At 46.2% G+C, this 21159-nt stretch overlaps 1 protein-coding gene across 3 annotated transcripts in view; it reads right to left on the bottom strand.

The window, feature by feature from the left end:
- RNF212B (ring finger protein 212B) overlaps positions 1–21159 on the bottom strand; it is a 46032-nt gene that overhangs the window by 4617 nt on the left and 20256 nt on the right. For 2 of the 3 annotated variants that reach the window (XM_051822665.2, XM_017348204.3), the window contains exons 5-12: positions 12511–12626; positions 11516–11576; positions 10771–10799; positions 6531–6577; positions 6295–6337; positions 6088–6148; positions 5655–5700; positions 253–292 (exon numbers count right to left, since the gene is read on the bottom strand). In XM_051822665.2, the coding sequence (XP_051678625.2) occupies positions 253–292; positions 5655–5700; positions 6088–6148; positions 6295–6337; positions 6531–6577; positions 10771–10799; positions 11516–11576; positions 12511–12626 (443 nt within the window). The remainder of the gene's footprint in view (positions 1–252; positions 293–5654; positions 5701–6087; positions 6149–6294; positions 6338–6530; positions 6578–10770; positions 10800–11515; positions 11577–12510; positions 12627–21159) is intronic. The other variant, XM_051822668.2, reaches the window with a different exon arrangement.

Below are 21159 nucleotides of genomic sequence, written 5' to 3' on the forward strand. Positions count from 1 at the left end.
AAGACCTTTCTCTCTGTTTCTCTCTCTCTCACTGTCCACTCTGCCTGTCAAAAAATAACAAAAAATAAAAAATAAAAAAAGAAATTAAAAAAAAAGAAATTACTCATAGGCACAGTAGACCCAATGCCGGTCCCCCTTCTCTCTCATCAGTGGGGCAGACCAGGACGGAAGCACCCCGCGCGGGCAGCCGGCAGAATGTCCGCGGGGACAGAGGGGACAGATCTCACGAGAAAGAAGCACAGCATCACTCACCTGTAAGAAAGACTGTGAGATGAAGCTGGGGAAGGGGTTTCTGAAAAGCATAAAAACGACCTGGTGAGACAGTCCTCGGCCTGAAGGGGAATGTAGGTACACTGGCGCCAGGGCAAAAGCAGTACCTATGTTAGGCTTGGGGCTAATGGTAAGTGAAAAGGCTCACAAATCGCTCAGCAGCCTCCTGTAGGTGCTTTCCTTTCCCCCTCCATAAGTTTGTGAGTCCAGCAGCCTTGAGGAGCCCTAATGTATCTGCCTTGGTTTCCCCTCGAAGACTGATAACCAGAAAGAAGAGCTAAAGACAAAGCCATTAACTGGCTAACAAGTGATGCCAGGAAAAGCGGTGGAACAAAGGCCTCCAAAAATTCTCTTCCATTGTAAGAAATGAGAAAATGGCCAGAATCAACTTTTTCAGAACTCTGAGAGTCAATTCAGGGCTTGCAGCAATCTGTAAATGCTTATTTAGGAAAAACAGCTGACTGTTGGTTAAAAAAAATTCTTCATTCTCCTTCAGCTGCATGATAGCTTTGAAAACCAGCATGCTACACACACGGCAATCACGAAGTCTAGTCGTCCCCAGAGTTCTTTCAAAGCTCCACTCCTAGAGGACTCTCATTTGACTTGGCTAGTGGACCCCCTTGCAAGGGTGTCATTATTTGACTTGACTTGGAACTCAAATTTACTAAGACTTGGAGTAGGGGCCAAAGGTGTGGCTCAGTGGGTTAAAGCCCTGGCCTGAGGTGCCAGCTTCCCATTTGGGTGCTGGTCCTAGACCCGGTTGCTCCTCTTCCGATCCAGCTCTCTGCTATGGCCTGGGATAGCAGTAGAAGATGGCCCAAATCCTTGGGCCCCTGCACACACATGGGAGACCCGGAAAAAGCTCCTGGCTCCCAGCTTGGATCAGTCCAGCTCCAGCTGAAGCAGCCATTTGGGAAGTGAACCAGTGGATGGAAGACCTTTCTCTCTATATATCTGCCTCTGCCTCTCTGTAACTCTGCCTTTCAACTCTCTCTCTCTCTCTCTCTCTCTCTCTCTCTCTCTATATATATATATATATATATATTTTTTTTTTTTTTTTTTTTTTTTTTTTTTTAAGTTCCAACACTGGGACAGGTTGTGGCCTGGCAGGTTAAGCCACCACTTGGGATGCCCATATCCCATATTAGAGTTCCAGTTCAAGTCCTGGCCAATCTGTTTCTGCCCCAACTTCCTGTTAATGTGCATGAGACGCAGCAGATGATGGCCCAAGTACTTGGGTTCCTGCCACCCATGTAGGAGCCCTGGATGGAGTTCCTGGCTTCAGTATGGTCCAACCCTGGTTGCAGGCATTTGGAGAATGAACCAGTAGATGGAAGATCTTTCTCTATTACACTCTGCCTTTCAAATAAATAATTTTTTTTAAAAAAAGAAAATATTTCACACAAAGGAAGGCAGTGACGTGAGAAACTGAGGAACAAAAAAGACGTAAGACATAGGAAACAAACACCAAAATGGCAAAAGAGAGTCTTTTCCTATCAGTAATGACAGTAAATGTATATGGATAAAACTCTCCAACTGAAACAGAAACTAGGAGCGTGGGTTTGTAGTACAAGGGATTAAGCCACTGCCTGTGACACTGACATCCCATATGGGCCCTGGTTTGTGTCCTAGCTGCTCCACTTACAATCCAGCTCCCTCATGTGCCTGGGAAAGCAGACGAGGATGGACCAAGTGCTTAGGCCCCTGCACTCACATGGGAAACCCAGAGGGAGTTCCAGATTCCTGGCTTTGGCTTGCCCCAGCCCCGGCCACTGAGGGAGTATCCAGTGGATGGAAGATCTCCCTTCTCTCTGTAACTCTGCCTTTCAAATTAAAAAAAAAAAATTTTTTAAATGGTAATAACTAACTGTCCAACTATACACTATCAAAAGACTTGCTTTAGATTCAAGATATTTATAGATTGAAAAGTAGAACTATGAAAAAATATATTCTATGCAAACAATGAACAAAAGAGAACTGGAGTAGCTATACTAATATTACACAAAACAGACTTTAAGACAAAACTGTTAGTGGAGAAAACAGTCTTTCAAGAAGATACAATACATTTGTACCCAACAACAGAGTTGTTTACAGCACATCAAGTAAAACTTCATATCCTAAAGTACATGAGGCAAATAAAAACTGAAATCAATAATCTAACCTTCTACTTTAAGGAAACAGAAAAAGAACAAACTAAATCTAAATCATCCAGAATGAGATTAAATTAGAAATAATTAACACAGAGAAAAAGAAAAATAGAGAAAATAAACAAAACCAAAAGTTGGTCTGGGGCTGGTGCTGGGTGCAGCAGGTGAAGCCCCAGCTTGCGATGAAGCTGGCATCCCGCATCAGAACACCAGCTGGAGTCCTGGCTGTCCTGCTTCCCATGCAGCTTCCTGCTAACGCACCTGGGAAGGCAGCAGAGGACGGCCCAAGCACTGGGGTCCCCGCCACTCCTGTGGGAGACCAAGACAGAGTTCCTGGCTCTTGGCTTTAGCTTCTCCCAGACCTGGCTGTTGCAGCCATTTGATGAGTGAACCAGTGGACGGAAGATCTCTCTTTCTCTTCCTCTCCCTCTCCCTCTCCCTCTCTCTCTTTCTTTCATGCTCTGGCCTTCAATTAAATTTTAAATATCTTTAGAACATTCTTTGAAATGACTGGCCAAGAAAGAAAGGGGAAGGACTCACTTTATAAATATCAGGAATGAAAGAAGAAAAACTTCTACCAACCTGATGGAAATCAGTTGGCTAGAACCTCTATATTTTTCAAAAAGGTGAACATGGGAGAATTAAAGGGAGACTGGTGAATTTAAAAAATGAATTTCTGGGGCCAGTGTTGTGGTGCAGCAGATAAAGCCACTGCCTGAGGCACTGGCATTCATATGGGCGCTGCTTCAGGTCCCAGCAGCTACACTTCCATCCAGTTCCCTGCTAATGGCCTGGGAAAAGCAATGGAACATGACCCAAGCACATGGGCTTCCTGTACCCCTGTGGGATACCAGGATGGAGCTCCTGGCTCTGGCCTGGCTCTGGCCTGGCTCAGCCCTGGCCATTGTGGCCATCGGGGGAATGAAACAGCAGATGGAAGTTTCTCTCTCTCTCTCTCTTTATAACTCCTTCAAAATAAATAAATCTTTTTTTTTTTTTTTTTTTTTCCTGACAGGCAGAGTGGATAGTGAGAGAGAGAGACAGAGAGAAAGGTCTTCCCTCTGTTGCTGGTTCACCCTCCAGTGGCCACCATGGCTGGCGTGCAGCAGCCGGCGCACCGCACTGATCTGAAGGCAGGAGCCAGGTGCTTCTGGTCTCCCATGGGGTGCAGGGCCCAAGCACTTGGGCCATCCTCCACTGCCTTCCCAGGCCACAGCAGAGAGCTGGCCTGGAAGAGGGGCAACCGGGAAAGAATCCAGCACCCCGACCGGGGCTAGAACCCGGTGTGCCGGCGCCGCTAGGTGGAGGATTAGCCTAGTGAGCCGCGGCAGGGGCCCAAAATAAATAAATCTTAAAAAGATGAATTTTTAACTGGCCTCTTGGGAAAGAAAGGAAAATTCTTCTGATAGTTTCTCTAGGGACTGGCTAATGCCCTTGAAACAGTAACAACAGTCAAAGTTTTAAGGGTATATGGACAAAAATTGAAGTGGCTAGAACCAAAATATTTCCTCACTAGAATATTTTTATGTACAATAGACAGTGAAGAAGCCAGATACCCTTCAGGCAGACAATCAGCATCTTTTTAAGCTTCCTTGTGCTGCCATCTTGTGGCAATTTTAAAAATCCAAGCCAATTGTTTGAAAAGTTCACCTTCATCTCTCAGCCAGTTTTTTTTTTTTTTTTTTTTTTTAAGATTTATTTATTTATTTGAAAGTCAGAGTTACACGGGGTGGGGGTGGGGGGTCCTCCATTCATTGGTTCACTCCCCAGATGGCCGCAATGGCCGGAGCTGCGCCAATCCGAAGCAAGGAGCCTCCTCCGGGTCTCCCACAGGGATTCAGGGGCCCAAGGAACTGGGCCATCTTCCACTGCTTTCCCAGGCCATAGTAGAGAGCTGGATCGGAAGAGGAGCAGCCAAGTCTTGAACCAGTGCCCATATGGGACGCCGGCACTTCAGGCGGTGGCTTTACCTGTTATGGCACCGTGCTGGCCCCAAGTCAGTTTTTTTTTTTTTTTGTTCCCAATGGTTTTCTATAGTTCAAATTTATTTTCCCCCTATATGTTTGAGAACAAAATTAGTATTTTAAAAATATTTTATTTATTTATTTGAGAGATAGAGTTACAGACAGTGAAAGGGATAGAGAGAAAGGTCTTGCGGGGGCCGGCACTGTGGCGCAGTGGGTTAAAGCTGCGGCCTGCAGCGCCAGCATCCCATATGGGCGCCAGTTCAAGTCCCGGCTGCTCCACTTCCGATCCAGCTCTCTGCTATGGCCTGGGAAGGCAGTAGAAGATGGCCCAAGTCCTCGGGCCCCTGCAACCACATGGGAGACCAAGGAAGAAATTCCTGGCTTCAGATTGGTGCAGCACCGGCTGTTGTAGTCATTTGGGGAGTGAACCAGCAGATGGAAGACCTCTCTCTCTGTCTCTCTCTCTCTGGCTCCACCTCACTCTGTAACTGTCTGTCAAATAAATAAAACAAATCTTTAAAAGAGAGCGAGAGCGAGAGAGCGAGAGAGCGAGCAAGAAAGGCTGCAAATGGCTGCAATGGCTGGAGCTGGGCTGATCTGAAGCCAGGAGCCAGGAGCTTCTTCTGGGTCTCCCATGCTGGTGCAGGAGCCCAACTCTTGGGCCATCTTCCACCGCTTTCCCAGGCCATAGCAGAGAGTTGGATCAGAAGAGAAGCAGCTGGGACTCGAACAGGCACACCGCATGTGGAGGATTAACCTATTCTGCCACAGCACCAGCCCCTCAAAATAGCATTTCTTTAAATGTAGGGGTGTGCACTGTGGTGTAAGCAGGTAAAGACGCCGCCAGTTATGCCAGAATCCTATATGGGTGCAGTTCAATTCCTGGCTGCTCCACTTCCAATCTAGTACCCTGCTGTTTGCCTGGGAAAAAAGCAAAAAAAGCAAAAAAGAACTTGGGCCACTGCATCCATATGGGAGGCCAGGAGGATGCTCCTGGCTCCTGACTTTGTGGCCATTTGGGGAGTGAACCAGCAGATGGAAGATCTCCCTCTCTGTCTTTTCCTCTCTCTCTGTAATTCTGCTTTCCAAATAAATAAATAAATAAATAAATCTTTAAATAGAAAAGCAGCAGACTTGTAATATATGTCTGGATACCTGGAATCACTATCTAGAAAAAAACCAAAGTGCAAAAGCATTATATTATGCATTAGAAACCAACCCACTGGCCCCGCAGAGCATGGTGACTTCTGCCGCCTCTTCCCCCACTCACCAGTGTAAGAGTCTCTGGGAGTGCTCCTTCCCTGCAGGCCTCTGCCCTGATGGACAAACAGAGATATCAATAAAGACACCCTGGTTCTCTGGCCTCCCTAATCCCTGCTACTTCTCTCCACCTACACATTAAAGCATACACTGTTCTCCCGCAGAGGGCAGCCTCGTCTAAGAAGGATCCATGCTTTACTACTCCCACAACGAACAGGACTGTCACTGTTAATTCAGCCCTTTAACAAACCCACTCCTTCTTCCCCGACCCAGGCTCTGTCAGCATATGCAGCAGGTCTCCACTGCCAGAAGACAAACTGGGTCTGGCACGGCCTCAGATGATTTATGCCCAAACCAATATAAACTTCAGAGTCTTGACTTAAATTTTGCTTTCGTTCAGCACAGAACCCTCAGGCTGGACAGAAAAGGTGACTAGTACTTACTTGTCCTATGCTACCAAAGTCAGCCACTCTGTAAGGGATGGACTCCACTGAGGAAGATCGACTATGTAAGGTGAGACAAAAACAAACTGCCGTTAGCCACTTACGTGGACCTGGTCTCAGCCCCGGTCTGAGTCGCTCCTACAGCTCTCTCTCGTACTCCAACCTCTGCCGATAGTTCTAAGGCTTCTGTGGAGGCTTTCTACTCACCTGACCACTTGGCTACTATGATGGCAACTGGGCCGAGGAGTCACTGAAAGACAATGGGGTGCAGACAAAACCTGCCATCAATGGGGTGTCCTCCTAGCCTCGCCATTCGGTTGGCACTCGTTATCTGGTTGTATGGTGTTTCCGCGTCACACGTAATACTAGGAGGGGCGCGTTATGATCTACAAGAAGAGAGCATCCTCCATGCGGGGAAAGGACATCTACCCACGGTTCCCTACCTGACTGTGTCGGGGAAGTAATGCCCACTGGTCGGGGTGTGGTCAACCTGTAAGGAGAGGGAGCGTGAGTCAGGCATTCCAATCTCTGAGCAGAAGTACCACTTCTGAGCACCAATCAGAACACCATTTACAGGAATAATGGCTTCTCTGAGCACAAATCTCATGAATTCTAGGCATCACTTCACATGGAGGCAGCGTTTCCAAAGGAGACCCCTTTGCTCCCCAACTCCCTAAATGAAACCTGGTCTATTCTGCTGTCCATAATAGAGGTCATTCTTTTTAAAGACTTACTTTATTTGGAAGGCAGAGTGACAGAGAAAGAGGGAGAGACAGAGAAGAAAGGGCTCTTCCATCTGCTGGTTCACTTTCCAAAAGTCACAAATAGCCAGGGCTGGACAAGGCTGAAGTCAGGAGTCAGGAACTCCATCCAGGTCTCCCATGTGGGAGGCAGGAACACAAGTACTTGAGCCATCATCTGTTGCCTCTCAGGTGCACGAACAGGAAGCTGGATCAGAAGCAGAGTAGCCAGGACTTGAACCGGCACTCTGATTTGGGATGTAGGTATCTCAGGTGGTGGCTTAACCTGTAGCAGCTTGACCTGCTGTATTATAATGCCCAGCCCCATGACAGCTTTGAAGTACTCCTCCATTCTCTCCGTCAGTGCCATACCGAGGGCTCTCAACTTTACATCTGCCCATCTATTCACTCATCCCTCCATCCTCTCATCCTTCCATCTACAAGCATTCATTCAGTGTCTATTTGTCCTGTATCCCAAGATTACAAACAATGAGGTTTAGAATAAGAATTAGAGAGACCGCCACCTGCAGTGCCCACATCCCACACAGGTTCTGGTTCAAGTCCCAGCTGCTCCACTTCTGACCCAGCTCCCTGCTAATGTGCCTGGGAAAGCAACGGAGGATGACCCAAGTCCCCATATGGGAGACCTGGAAGAGGCTCCTGCTCTTGGCTTTAATCTGCCCCAGTCCTGCCCATTGCAGCCATTTGGGTAGTGAACCAGTGGATGGAAGATATTTGTCTCTGTAACTCTGCCTTTCAAATAAATGAAATAAAATCTTAAAAAAAAAAAAAGAATTAGAATAAAGTTCCTCTCAGGACCAGTATTGTGGTACAGCATAAAGTTAAGCCACCACTTGCAATACCAGCATCCCATGGGGTTCAAGTCCTGGCTGCTCTGCTTCCAATCCAGTTTCCTGCTAATGCACCTGGGAAAGCAGTGGAAGATGGCCCAAGTGTTTGAGTCCCCACCACCCATGTGGAGGACCCAGAGGGAGTTCCAGGCTCCTGACTTCAACCCAGACTAACCTCAGTGGTTACGCCATTTGGGGAGTGAACCAGCATATGGAAGATCTATTTCTCTCTGTGTCCCTTCCTGTCTGTCACTCTCGTATAAATACATACATCCTTTTTATATATATATATATATATATATATATATATATTTTTTTTTTTTTTTTTTGACAGGCAGAGTGGACAGTGAGAGAGAGAGACAGAGAGAAAGGTCTTCCTTTGCCATTGGTTCACCCTCCAATGGCCGCCGCTGCAGCCGGCGCACCGCGCTGATCCGATGGCAGGAGCCAGGATCCAGGTGCTTTTCCTGGTCTCCCATGGGGTGCAGGGCCCAAGCACCTGGGCCATCCTCCACTGCACTCCCTGGCCATAGCAGAGAGCTGGCCTGGAAGAGGGGCAACCGGGACAGAATCCGGCGCCCCGACCGGGACTAGAACCCGGTGTGCCGGCGCCGCAAGGTGGAGGATTAGCCTATTGAGCCACGGCGCCGGCTTTCTTTAAAAAAATTTTAAAAATCATTTATTTTCATTTATTTGAAAGGCAGAGTGGGAAAGAGTGAGATCTTCCATCTGCTGGTTCACTCAAATGTCCATAATAGCTAGGGCTGGGCCAGGCCAAAGCCAGGAGCCCAGAACTTCATCCAGTTCTCCCAGTTGGGTAGTAGGGACCCAAGTGTTTGAGCCACCAGCTGCTGCCTCCCAGGCCTGTTAGTGGGAAGCTGTGTCTGGAATGGGAGCAGGACTATATCCCAGGTACTCCAGTACAGAACATGGGCATCCCCAGCAGCAGCTTGACCCACTGTGCATAACACCCGCCATGCCGTATCTTTTTTATTCCACCAATGCAGGACTGATATTAAAAAGAGTTAACAGTTGGCAGGGCACAACTGTTATCACTGATTAGAAAAGACTGATGCTGTACACCTAGCACCTAACACAGTATCTGTTCAATAGCAGGCACTTACACATGCTTTGCAGAGAAAATGATGTGAGTTGAATTGTGAAGGACGAGTAGGCTTTCATAAAATGACATTCAAGAGTGAGCAGCAAAATCAAGATTTCACTTCAGCACTTCTCAGCAAATAATTCTCAGAGAAGTATAAATCCATCCACCATTGTTTTCTATCTCAAAGCTCACAGAACCAAGAGTCAAGAAAGAATGGGGCGGGGGTGTCGTGGTTCAGCAGGTTAAGCTACCACTTAGGATGCCCATATCCCATATCAGAGTGCCTTGTTCAAGTCCTGGGTTCTTGGCGCTTCTTATCCAGCTTCCTGCTAATACACCCGGGAAGCACTGGATGATGGCTCAAGTACTTGGGTTCCTGCTAGCCATGTGGGAGACCCAGAGGGAGCTCCTGGCTCCTGATTTCAGCCGACACAGCCTTGGCTGTTGCAGGCATTTGGGGAGTTAACCAGGAGATGGCAGAGTTCTCTCTTCTTTGTCTCCCCCTCTCCCTCCATCACTCTGCCTTTCAAAGAAGTAAATCTTTAGAGATTTATTTTATTTATTTGAAAGTCAGAATTACAGAGAGAGAAAGAGCGGTCTTCCATCCGCTGGTTCACTCCCTAAATGGCTGCAAAGATTGGAGCGGAGCTGATCCGAAGTCAGGAGCCAGGAGCTTCCTCTGGGTCTCCTACGTGGGTGCAGGGACCCAAGGCCTTGGGCCATCTTCCGCTGCTTTCCAAAGCACATCAGCAGGGAGCTGGATTTGAAGTGGAATAGCCAGGACTCAAATGTACACCCATATTGGATGCCAGCACTGCAGGCTTAATCTGCTGTGCCACAGTGCTGGTCCCAGAGTATATTTTTAAAAGGGTAGGGGAGAGAGGGAGAGAGAGAGAGAAACAGATGGGTGGGCATTTGACACAGTGGTTAAGACCCCAGCCGGGTTGCCTTCATCCTACGTCAAAGTACCTTGGTTCAAGAACCGGCTCAGCTTCTGAATCCAGCTTCTCACTAACGCATACTCAAGGAGGCAGTAGATGACGGCTCAAGTACTTGGGTCCCTGCCATTCAGGTGGGAGACCCAAACTGGCTCTAGGTTTTGGCCTGGCCCAGCCCAAGCTGTTGTAATCATTGGGGTTTGAACCAGCAGATGGAAGATGCCTCCCTCTCCCTGTTTCTGTCTGTCTCTCTTCATTTGCTCTCTGTATCTCTCTCTGTCTTTCAAATAAAATGAAAATAAATAATTTTTTTTAAAAGAGAAAGAACAAAGGCCAGCATTGTGGTTCATGGGTTATGCTGCTACTTGTGATGCCGGCATCCCAATGGGCACCAATTTGAGTCCTGGCTCCTCCAATTCTGAATCAGTTCCCTGCTAATATGCCTGGGAAAGTGGTAGAGGATGGCCAAACTACTTGGGTCCCTGAACCCACATGGAGACCTGGATGGAGATCCTGGCTCCTGGTTTTGGCTTGGCCCTGTCCCAGTTGTGGCCATTTGGGGAATGAACCAGCAGACAGAAGATCTCTCTGTATGTCTCTCCTCTCTCTGTAACTCTGCCTGTCAAATAAGTAAATCTTTTTTAAAAAATAAAAAGAAGGGGCTGGCATTGTAGTCTAGCAGGTAAAGCTGCCAACTGCAATGCTGGCATCCCATATGGGTATCAGTTCAAGTCCTGGCTGCTCCACTTCTGATTCAGCTCCCTGCTAATGCACCTGAGAAAGCAGTGGAGGGCGGCCCAAGTGCTTGGGACCCTGTACTCACATGGGAGACCAAGAAGAAGCTCCTGGCTCCTGGTTTCAGTCTGGCCTAGCCCTGGCATTGCAGCCATTTGAGGAGTGAACCAGTGGATGAAACATCTCTGTCTCTCTCCCTCTCCTCTCTGTAACTCTTTCAAATAAATAAAATAACTCTTTTTTTAAGAACTGAAGAAAAAAAAGAGATAAATTCAAGGGGCTGAGAAGCTAGTGTGGCAGCTGTTAAAACTAACCTGCTTCCTTGGTACCGACTTGGAGATTCCTGTAGGTAAAAAAATGGGAGTAAAGGAGGCTGCAGATCAAGGCTCCTAACAATGGAGCTGTCTTACTTGTTAGATCACTAAGCTGTAGTGCCCCCTAGTTGTGGTTGCTGAGATTCCCAGTAGGAGAAGAAAAAAATGCAGTGTTTCCTTTGGAAATTATTAGTTTCAGGGAATAAAAATTTAGTTCCTCTTCATAAGAACCCATCAGGAATCACGCAGACCACTAATACATGTCTCTGGGGAGAGAAAGAAAAATGACACAATCACAATGTGCTAGAATAGTTTCAGGAGTGGGATCAGTAGGAAATAGGATGTGAGAGAGAAGAAGGTCCTAGAGGTTTTGGGGCTCTCTGAAAAGAAATTTTAAATTGCAAGAGACATCTCTTGTATCAGAGACCCTCCCAGATGGCATGTCAGGACTCGCTGAGGTTTGAGGATGGGTTAAAAGGGTGCTACGCACTGATCCTCTCAACCCTCCAGTCTTCTATGGCCCCGTGCGTTGACACTGCGTGCTTGCACAAATGTCAGTTTCTGTGTGTGCCATGATGTGAAAATGGTAAGTAAACACTACTCCATAGTCAGCCACATATGAGGGGGTCTTCAAAAAGTTCACAGAAAATGCATATTCTCTTTTAATTCCATTTTCCCATGAACTTTTTTGTAGATGGGAACAGTAGGAGAGAAAAGAATAGTAAGGAAACTCTGTTGCATTCACCTTTAGAAGGGCCAGATATTTCTTCAGCTCTCCATTCTCCTTTTTTAACATAGACAGCTCTCTAGGCAAAAGATGTCAACAATCAGCTCCAAGAGATCAGGGGACAAAAAAAAATTATTATCACCCCCTACTTAATGCTGACTGAAGGATATTGCCAGTTATGCAAGGTATTTCTATCAAGAATGAGGTGACTTGGGGCCGGAGCCATGGCTCACTAGGTTAATCCTCTGCCTGCGGCGCCAGCATCCCATATGGGCACCGGGTTCTAGTCCTGGTTGGGGCACCAGATTCTGTCCTGGTTACTCCTCTTCCAGTCTAGCTCTCTGCTGTGGCCCGGGAAGGCAGTGGAGGATGGCCCAAGTGCTTGGGCCCTGCACCCGCATGGGAGACCAGGAGGAAGCACCTGCCTCCTGGCTTCGGATCGGCGCAGCTCCGGCCGTGGCAGCCATTTGGGCAGTGAACCAACGGAAGGAAGACCTTTCTCTCTGTCTCTCTCACTGTCTGTAACTCTGTCAAACAAATAAATAAAAATCTTAAAAAAAAAAAAAAGAATGAGGTGACTCAGGAAGACAATGGTAAGGCTTTGATGGTGAGAACAATCAAGTGGACAAAATAAGTATGACGTCACAAGTTTGTATGACTTCACGACATTTACACAGCATTTCCTTTCCTTTGCACACCTACCCCTGGCCTGCTGATGCCTACAAATTTCCATCAAGAAGCTCATCTTTTTTAGCTTAAAATCTGCAGAACACCCTCCCAGAGGTAACATTTTCAGTGCTATCACTGTAAGTTAGTTACCTCCGATTTCTCTGTAGCAGCAGCTTTAGATGCAGGAAAATAAGAGGACAGCTAGGAAGTGGGGGGGCCTCCGGAAGGAGGAAAAAGGAAACCAAAATGGAGTGGTTTTCAGACTCTGTAACCACAAGGAAATAAGGGCTATAGATTCTCTAAAAGGAAAAATAAAGCCTCCGGGAGTGTGATGGGTCACCCACTTGTCCTGGCTGGCCATTGTTTGCTGTGCTTCTTGCATGGCTGCTTCCAACTTCGTGATTCTATGCTTTTGAAAGGCGATGAGGAGATCTGTTTGTTTCTTCTGGAAACTCCACACCTATTAAGGAAAAAAAATCCTTTGACAAACATCCCCACAATTCCTTTTTCCTTTCCTCTCACTTTTTGAAACAAAGGGCAATCCATGAACAGGAACAGCTCCCCTGAGTTGCTGTGGCTTTGGCATATGATATGGCTCCTCTCTCACACACTCCCACCAGGATGCTATCAGCCTTGCTGTGATTTATCACTGTTCGTTTTCTTCTGGAACCTCTGGCCTAAATCATGACTCCCCGACACTAGAGCGCTCAGAACCAAGACAAGTGGAAGCTTTTCATTTCCAGGACACTGGCTTTCTAATACCTTACTTATTTATTTGAGAGGCAGAGACATGGAGAGATAAAGATCTCCTATCCGTTGGTTCATTTCCCAAATGGCCACAACAGCTAGGAATGGGAAGACACTTGATGCAGGTCTCCCACGTGGTTGGCAAAGATCCAATTACCTGAGCCATCACCACTGCTTCCCAGGGTCTGTGTGAGCAGGAAGTGGGAGTCAGGAGCTAGAGCCAGACACCGAACCCCAGCACTCTGATATGGGATGCAGGCATCTTAACTGCTAGCCCAAACGCCCACCCCAAGGTTTTCTAGTACGTGAATGAGAGTATCCTGATGTTACAGAGCAGCCCTTTATTTATTTTATTTTAATTTTTTCCATTTTTTAAATTTAATAAATGTGAATTTACAAAGTGCAACTTTTGCATTGTTGTGGTTCTCCCCCCAACCTCCCTCCCTCCCGCAGCCCTCCAATCTCCCACTCCCTCCCTCATCCCACCCTTCATCGAGTTTCATTTTCAATTATCTTTATATACAGAAGATCAACTTAGTATATACTAAGCAAAGATTTCAACAGACTGCACTCACACAACCGCACAAGGTATAGAGTATTGTTCGACTAGTAGTGTTATCTTTTACTCTCATAGTAAAACACATTAAGGACAGAGATCCTACATGGGGAGCAGGTGCCCAGTGACTCCCGTTGTTGATTTAACAACTGACACTCTTATTTATGACGTCAGTAATCACCTGAGGCTCTTGCCATGAGCTGTCGAGGCTATGAAAGCCCCTTGAGTTCACCAACTCTGAACATGTTTAGTCAAGGCCATATCACAGTGGAGGCTCCTTCCTGCCTTCAGAGAAAGGTGCCTCCTTCTTTCGAGCAGCCCTTTAAACATACACTCTTGCATCCTGAGCAAGAAGAGTGATACCCAAAAAAACCTATCTTTCAAGCTCAGAATTGGTTAATTTGTCTATTCATGGACCCAGCTTCCACATTCCTGGCTATTACAGAACACAGGTGACCAATTTACTTTCTCTCAGGTGACTTGTGCTTCTACAGTAAAGGACAAAGAGGTACAGACAGAAATGACCTATTCCTGAATTTTATTGTGGGCATGGGCACATAATTTTATCTTTCCTGTCACTTTACCAATCGCCACACTAACGTGACTATCATGAAATTGCTGAGCACGACCAAAGTTAATATTTAGAAAGTATTTTAGCTTTGTCAGGCTCCACTTCTGAGCGCACAGCAGTATTTGTGTCTCATCTGTTTCCTCCCTGCTTACCCTGTAAACCTTTTGACTGGGATCCTTCCCTAGATCTCAGTATCCTTTTTGTAATTTTTTGGTTCTCATCTAATTTATAAGTTGCTTTTGCCCCACTATCAAATGTACTTACGAATGTATATATTCTTTAGGCACTTTCATTTCTACTTAAAAGCAAATTAAATTAATTCTATATAAACAATTTATTGTAGTCTATTTTTCCAAGAAAAAGCTATTTTTAATAAAAATGAAACATGTTTATTTTAGAAAATTTGAACAGTCAAAAAAACAGAAAAAGTCACTCAGAATCCCAGGTAGGGGGCAGTGTTGGGGAACAATAGATACTACAAACAGATTAACAGCCAAGACACAGTATCCCAAACATCCTAATCCTACCCTTGGGATCCACGTGTTTACTATCAGATAACAAGTTCTAGGATGGACACAGTGTCGTAGCAGGTTAAACTGTCACTTGGGATGCCTATATCCCATACTGGAGTATCTGTTTAAGTCCCAGCTACTCCACTAACTACTCCCTGCTAATGTGCCTGGGAAGTAGTGGATGATGGCCCAAGTACTTCAATTCTTGATACCCATATTGGAGACCTGGATGGAGTTCCTGGCTGCTGGCTTCAACCTGGCCCAGTCCTGCTATTATGGCCATTTAGGAAGTGAACCAGCACATGGAAGATCTCTATATCTCTCTTTCTCCGTTACCCTGGCTTTAAAATAAATAAATACATCTTAAAAGAAAAGATAGCCCAAGTTCTCCCCAAGACTAGTAACACCTCCCAAAGGTCATGTGCACACAGATCAGAGCCCACTGTGGAACTCCAGGGAAACTGGACTAGTGGTGGCACTTTCAACTAACCCTAATCAGGCCTACTTTGCCCACACCCCAAAACACTGAAACTCAAACTTCAGATCTGACCACCCCTAAAATAAGAAAGACCAATCTAGAAAATAACCACCAGGGCCAGCACTGTGGCACAGTGGGTTAATGCCCTGGCCTGAAGCGCCCGCATCCCATATGGGCGCCGGTTTGAGACTCGGCTGCTCCACTTCCTGTCCAGCTCTCTGCTATGACCTGGGAAAGCAGCAGAAGATGGCCCAAGTCCTTGGGCCCCTGCACCAACGTGGGAGACCCGGAAGAAGCTCCTGGTTCCTGGCTTCGGATCGGCATAGCTCCAGCCACTGCGGCCACTTGGGGAGTGAACCATTGGATGGAAGACCTCTCTCTCTCTCTCTCTCTCTCTGCCTCTCCTCTCTCAGTGTAACTTTGACTTTCAAATAAATAAATAAATCTTTAAAAAAAAAAAAAGAACCATCAAAATGTGTTAGAGGGGAACAAATGATTTCTATCTGATGTGAGGGTTCAGAGGTTTAATCTATTTCGAATAAGTCCATTGGAGAAGGTTCTAAAACTTAACTCATTAATGCACCTCAGTATTTGAAAAATATCCCAATAGTTAGCAATCATTAAAATCCTTCAGCATCAGGAAAAGATTGACTGATATTTTCCCAAAGAAAAATAAAAGATAAGTTTTGCTCACTTGCATTTTTAAGAGGGAGTAATTATTTTAATACAACAACTCAGAGTAGACGATAAAAGCTGTTCTGTTGATAACACTGAATATCATCTTGACAATGTAACATGTTAAATAGTGTTTACTGTATTGGAACACTATATGAAACCACCTATTGCTAGGTCCAGATTCTCTTCCTTTATCTTCACACCAGGGCCAGATAAGAATATTGTCATCTTTAGGTTTTGGAGTCCTATTCATTTCAGAATTGAGTGTATGTGCCAAGAGACAAAATTACAACAGACTTAAAATCTTAACTGACTATGAACAGTGGTTCCCCACCCCCTCATCTCCCCTAAGCACCTTATCCACAGTTTGACTTCTCCACAGTTTCAGGCACCCATATTCAACAGCAGCATGAAAATATTTTCAGATTGACTGTTGCAATACTATAGTGCTGTGGGTTTATTATTTATTTATTTATTTATTTTATTTTTTGACAGGCAGAGTGGATAGTGAGAGAGAGAGAGAGAGAAAGGTCTTCCTTTTGCCGTTGGTTCACCCTCCAATGGCTGCCACGGCTGGCGCGCTGCGGCCGGCGCACTGCGCTGATCCGAAGGCAGGAGTCAGGTGCTTCTCCTGGTCTCCCATGGGGTGCAGGGCCCAAGTACTTGGACCATCCTCCACTGCCTTCCCGGGCCACAGCAGAGAGCTGGCCTGGAAGAGGGGCAACCAGGAAAGAATCCGGCGCCCTGATTGGGACAAGAACCCGGTGTGCCGGCGCCGCAAGGCAGAGGATTAGCCTATTGAGCAGCGGCGCCGGCCGAGTTTATTTTATTTTTAAGATTTATTTATTTGAAAGGCAGGGAACAGAGAGAGGGAGAGATCTTGCATCTGCAGCCTACAACAGCCAGGGCTGGCAGCCTAATGCCAGGAGCCAGGAACTCCATAGGTCATCTACATGAGTAGCAGGGGCCCAAGCACTTGGGCCATCACCCGCTGCCTTCCCAGGCATGTTAGACGGAAGCTGGGTTGGAACCCCACTCTCATAAGGTATTTGAGCATTGTGTGCAGCCACTTAACCCACTGTACCACAACCCCACACCCTCGTGCCACGTTTGAGAAACCCTTATTTACTTAATGATGGCCCCAAAGTGCAAGTGCAGAGGTGCTGGCAATTCAGATGTGCCAACGAGAAGCTGTAAGTGCTTCCTTTGAGTGAAGAGGTAGAAGCTCTCAAGAAGGAAAGAAAATGAATCAAATGTTGAGGTTGCTAAGAGCTACTGAAAAACAAAAAGAATCTTCCATGAGATTGTGAACAAGTAAAAGAAAGTTGTGCTAGTTCTGCAGCTAATATGTTGCTACTCTCTCTGTGCTTCATTTATAAACTTTATCAAAGGCATGTATTATAGGAGAAAACAATATATTGGGTTTGATACCATCCACAGTTTCAGAAATTCACTGGGGGAGGGTCTCCAAAAGTATTCTTTATGAGGTACTGTATTTGTGGTTCTAGAATCAGGCAGTATTGCGTTCTAAAACACAGAATGAATGTTCTGATGATATGAGCTGAGGAAGTTGGTTTTATAGGCAGAAAAAGGTGAAAGAAAGAAGAAAAAAAGAACAAAAGGCAAATCAGTCATTTCAAAGTTACTTTCCTAGTAAAGGTTAAAACACAGGAGACCTCCTTATCATGTCCCCTACCAGTGGTCTGTTTAGGGATTTGGTGAATATCTCTCCTGATTTCTTGGAAGATCAGATAAACAGCTTAGTGGCATAGAATTTCAATATGAAAAAAAAAAAAACCATTTTGGATTGCTCTGTTGGGCCTAGTGCAGGACCTTAGCCCAAACCAATGGCCTCCTATAAATTTTATTTAACACATAGAACATACTTACTGAAGTATTTTAAAACTTCAGTTCTGAATTAGGTCTAAAAAGAAGTTGAAGAAATCCATGAAAGATACTGAGAAAGGCAAAGTATTGGGAGCCAAGGGAGAACTCAGAAGGTTACTACGATGAACCCTATGCCTCAGTTCATTTCCTGTTGCTCAAATGAAATACCTGAAGTGGGTACTTAAAGAGATTTTTGCAGCTCACAGGTTTGGAGGCTGAAAGTCCTCTGGTGAAGCCCCCTTGGCCAAATCCCATGGCGGGTGGCATCCGGGTGAGAGCACATGTGAGGGGGGATCACAGGGCAAAGCCAGAACAATCTGAGTCAGGCTTGCTGTTTTCAGAACAACCCACAATCACAGGAATTAACTGGGGACCCAGGAGAACTACACCAATCCCTTCTGGGCGCAGCACCCCCAAAGACTTAATTATCTTGCATTAAGTCCCACCTCAAGGTTCTACCACCTCAACACTGCCACACTGAGGATCAAGCCTCACACACATGAACCTTTCGGGGGATCAACCACATTCAAACCAAAGCTACCTAAGACATTTTGGTCCAACACGGGTTTTTAAAAACAAAAGGCTGGGGCCAGCACTGTGGCATAGCGGGCAAGGCCGCCGCCTGCAGTGCTGGCATCCCATATGGGTACTGGTTCAAATCCCTGCTGCTCCACTTCCTGTCCATCTCTCTGCTATGGGCTAGAAAAGCAACCAAGGATGGCTCAAATCCTTGGGACCCTGCACCCTCATGGGAGACCCAGAAGAAGCTCCTGGCTCTTTGCTTCAGATCAGCTCAGCTCCAGCTGCTGCGGCCATCTTGGAAATGAACCAGCGGATGGAAGACCTCTTGACCTCTCCCTCTCTCTCTTTGCCTCTCTGTAACTCTGCCTTACAAATAAAAATAAATAAATCTTTAAAAAAAACACAAAAGGAGGTCGCCGCCATGGCTCATTGGGCTAATCCTCTGCCTGCGGCGCCGGCATCCCAGGTTCTAGTCCTGGTTGCTCCTCTTCCAGTCCAGCTCTCTGCTGTGGCCCGGGAGTGCAGAGGAGGATGGCCCAAGTCCTTGGGCCCTGCGGCCGCATGGGAGACCAGGAGGAAGCACCTGGCTCCTGGCTTCGGATCAGCGCAGCGCCGGCCGTAGCAGCCATTTTGGGGGTGAACCAATGGAAAAAGGAAGACCTTTCTCTCTGTCTCTCTCTCTCTCTCTCACTAACTCTGCCTGTCAAAAAACAAACAAACAAACCACACACACACACACAAGGTTTTTGTCTGTTTATAAAAGTAAAATATGAGGGCAGGAGTTTGGAACAGTGGTTAAGACACTGCTTAGGATGCCCATATCCGATATCAGTGTACCAGGGTTCAAGTCCCAGTTCTGCTTTTGATTCTAGCTTCCTGCTAATATACCCTGGCAGGCAGCAGGTGATGGCTCACGTACTTGGGTCCCTACCACCCTTGCAGGGAAAGCTGGATTGAGTTTCTAGCTCTTGGTTCTGGCCTGGCTCAGTCCTGGCTATTACAGGCATCTGGGGAGTGAACTGCTGGATAAAGATCTTTCTCTAGCAGAATCTCCCTTTCTCTCTGTCTCTAATTTTGTCTCTCTGCTTTTCAAATAAATAAAAGCTAGAAATAAATAAATAAAAATAATACATGCTTTGGAAATATTACACTTATCCTTTTTGTACTAAATGGCTTCTCTAATTTTTATTTTTTAAATGTCATAGTTTTATTTAGTTTAAAATTTATTTTTACATACAATTTAAAAGTTTTGAATATTTGTAAAGGAGTCACTACATTTTAGAAATTTACTTTAGCCAGTGTTGTGGCATGATGGGTTAAGCTACCATTTGTAATGACAGTATCCCATATCAGAGTGTTGGTTCAAGTCCTAGCTGCTCTGCTTCTGATCCAGCTTTCTGCTCATGTGTCTGGGAAAGTGGTGGGTCATGGCCCAAGTGCTTGCGTACCTGCCACCCACCTGGGAGATCCAGATAGAGCACCTGGCCCTGGGCTTCAGGCTGGTCTAGCATTAACTGTGAGCCAACAGATACAAGATCTTTTCCTCTCTGTGTCACTCTGCCTTTTGAACAAATAAATAATTTTTAAAAGATTTGTTTATTTGAAAGTCAGAGTTACAGAGAGAGAGAGAGAGACAGACAGACAGAGACAGACAGACAGAGAGAGGTCTTCATTCCACTGGCTCACCCCACAATTGGCCACAACAGTCAGAGCTGAGCTGATCTGAAGCCAGGAGCCAAGAGCTTCTTCCATGTCTCCCGCATGGGTGCAGAGGCCCAAGGGCTTGGGCCATCTTCTGCTGCCTTCCCAGGCCATAGCAGAGAGCTGGATAGGAAGTGGAACAGCTGGGACTCAAACCAGTGCCCATATGGGATGCTGGCACTGCAGGCGGCAGCTTTACCTGCTATGTCACAGCGTCAGTCCCAATAAATAATTTTTCAAAAAAGAAACTTACTTGAAAGATTTTGATAAATTCCACATCTCCTTATGATACTTAAACTTATTAGTCTGACTCACCCATCTTTTGTGAAACTGATTCCTTCATTCCACAATATCTACAGGTTTTAAACTATAGCTCTATTGTTTAATAAAAGAAAAATTTCTATTTAGAAGTATTCCAACTCTTAAAAAGTAAAAAAAATTTACAGAATTAGAGTATCAGAAATTTGCAACTTCTAAATGAATTCATGGAGCTCTGCAAAGTTCATCAATGGCTACCAGCACATAAAATGAAAAACGGACCATTACATATACTCTTGGTAGAATAAACACTGCTATGAAGTAGTACTGCCCCACCTTCCCCTAAGTCATCAAATGATGATGATTTTTATTTTTATTTATTTATTTTTATTTGACAGGCAGAGTCAGACAGTGAGAGACAGAGAGAAAGGTCTTCCTTTCACTGGTTTACCCCCAAAATGGCCACCATGGCCGGCACTGCGCTGATCCGAAGCCAGGAGCCAGGTGCTTCCTCCCGGTCTCCCATGTGGGTGCAGGGACCCAAGAACTTGGGCCATCCTCCACTGCCTTCCCGGGCCACAGCAGAGAGCTGGACTGGAAGAGGAGCAACTAGGACAGAATCTGGTACCCCACTGGGACTAGAACCTGGGGTGCCAGTGCCGCAGGCGGAGGATTAGCCAAGTCAGCCACGGGGCCGGCCCCCAAATGATGATGATTAAGCTTAAATCTACCTACCAATTTATGGGAAGTAGAGGACAGAGGAGCATATTAAATGACTCCAAAGGTGTAACGAGCCAAACCGACACTATGGGGGCCAGCACTGTGGTGCCTCAAGTAAAGCCACCGCCTGCAGCACCAGTATCCCATATGAGCGCTGGTTCGAGAACCAGTGGCTCCGCTTCTATATGGCTCCCTGTAATGTGCCTGGGAAGGCAGCAGAGGATGGCCCAAATGCCTAGGCCCCTGCATCCATGTGGGAGACCCAGAAGAAGCCCCTGGCTCCTGGCTTCAGATTGGCCCAGCCCTGGCTGTTGCGGCCATTTGGGATGTGAACCAATGAATGAAGATTTTCTCTCTCTCTAACTC

This window comes from Oryctolagus cuniculus, chromosome 12 (genome assembly GCF_964237555.1).
Source record: "Oryctolagus cuniculus chromosome 12, mOryCun1.1, whole genome shotgun sequence".
NCBI classification, from domain to species: Eukaryota; Metazoa; Chordata; class Mammalia; order Lagomorpha; family Leporidae; genus Oryctolagus; species Oryctolagus cuniculus.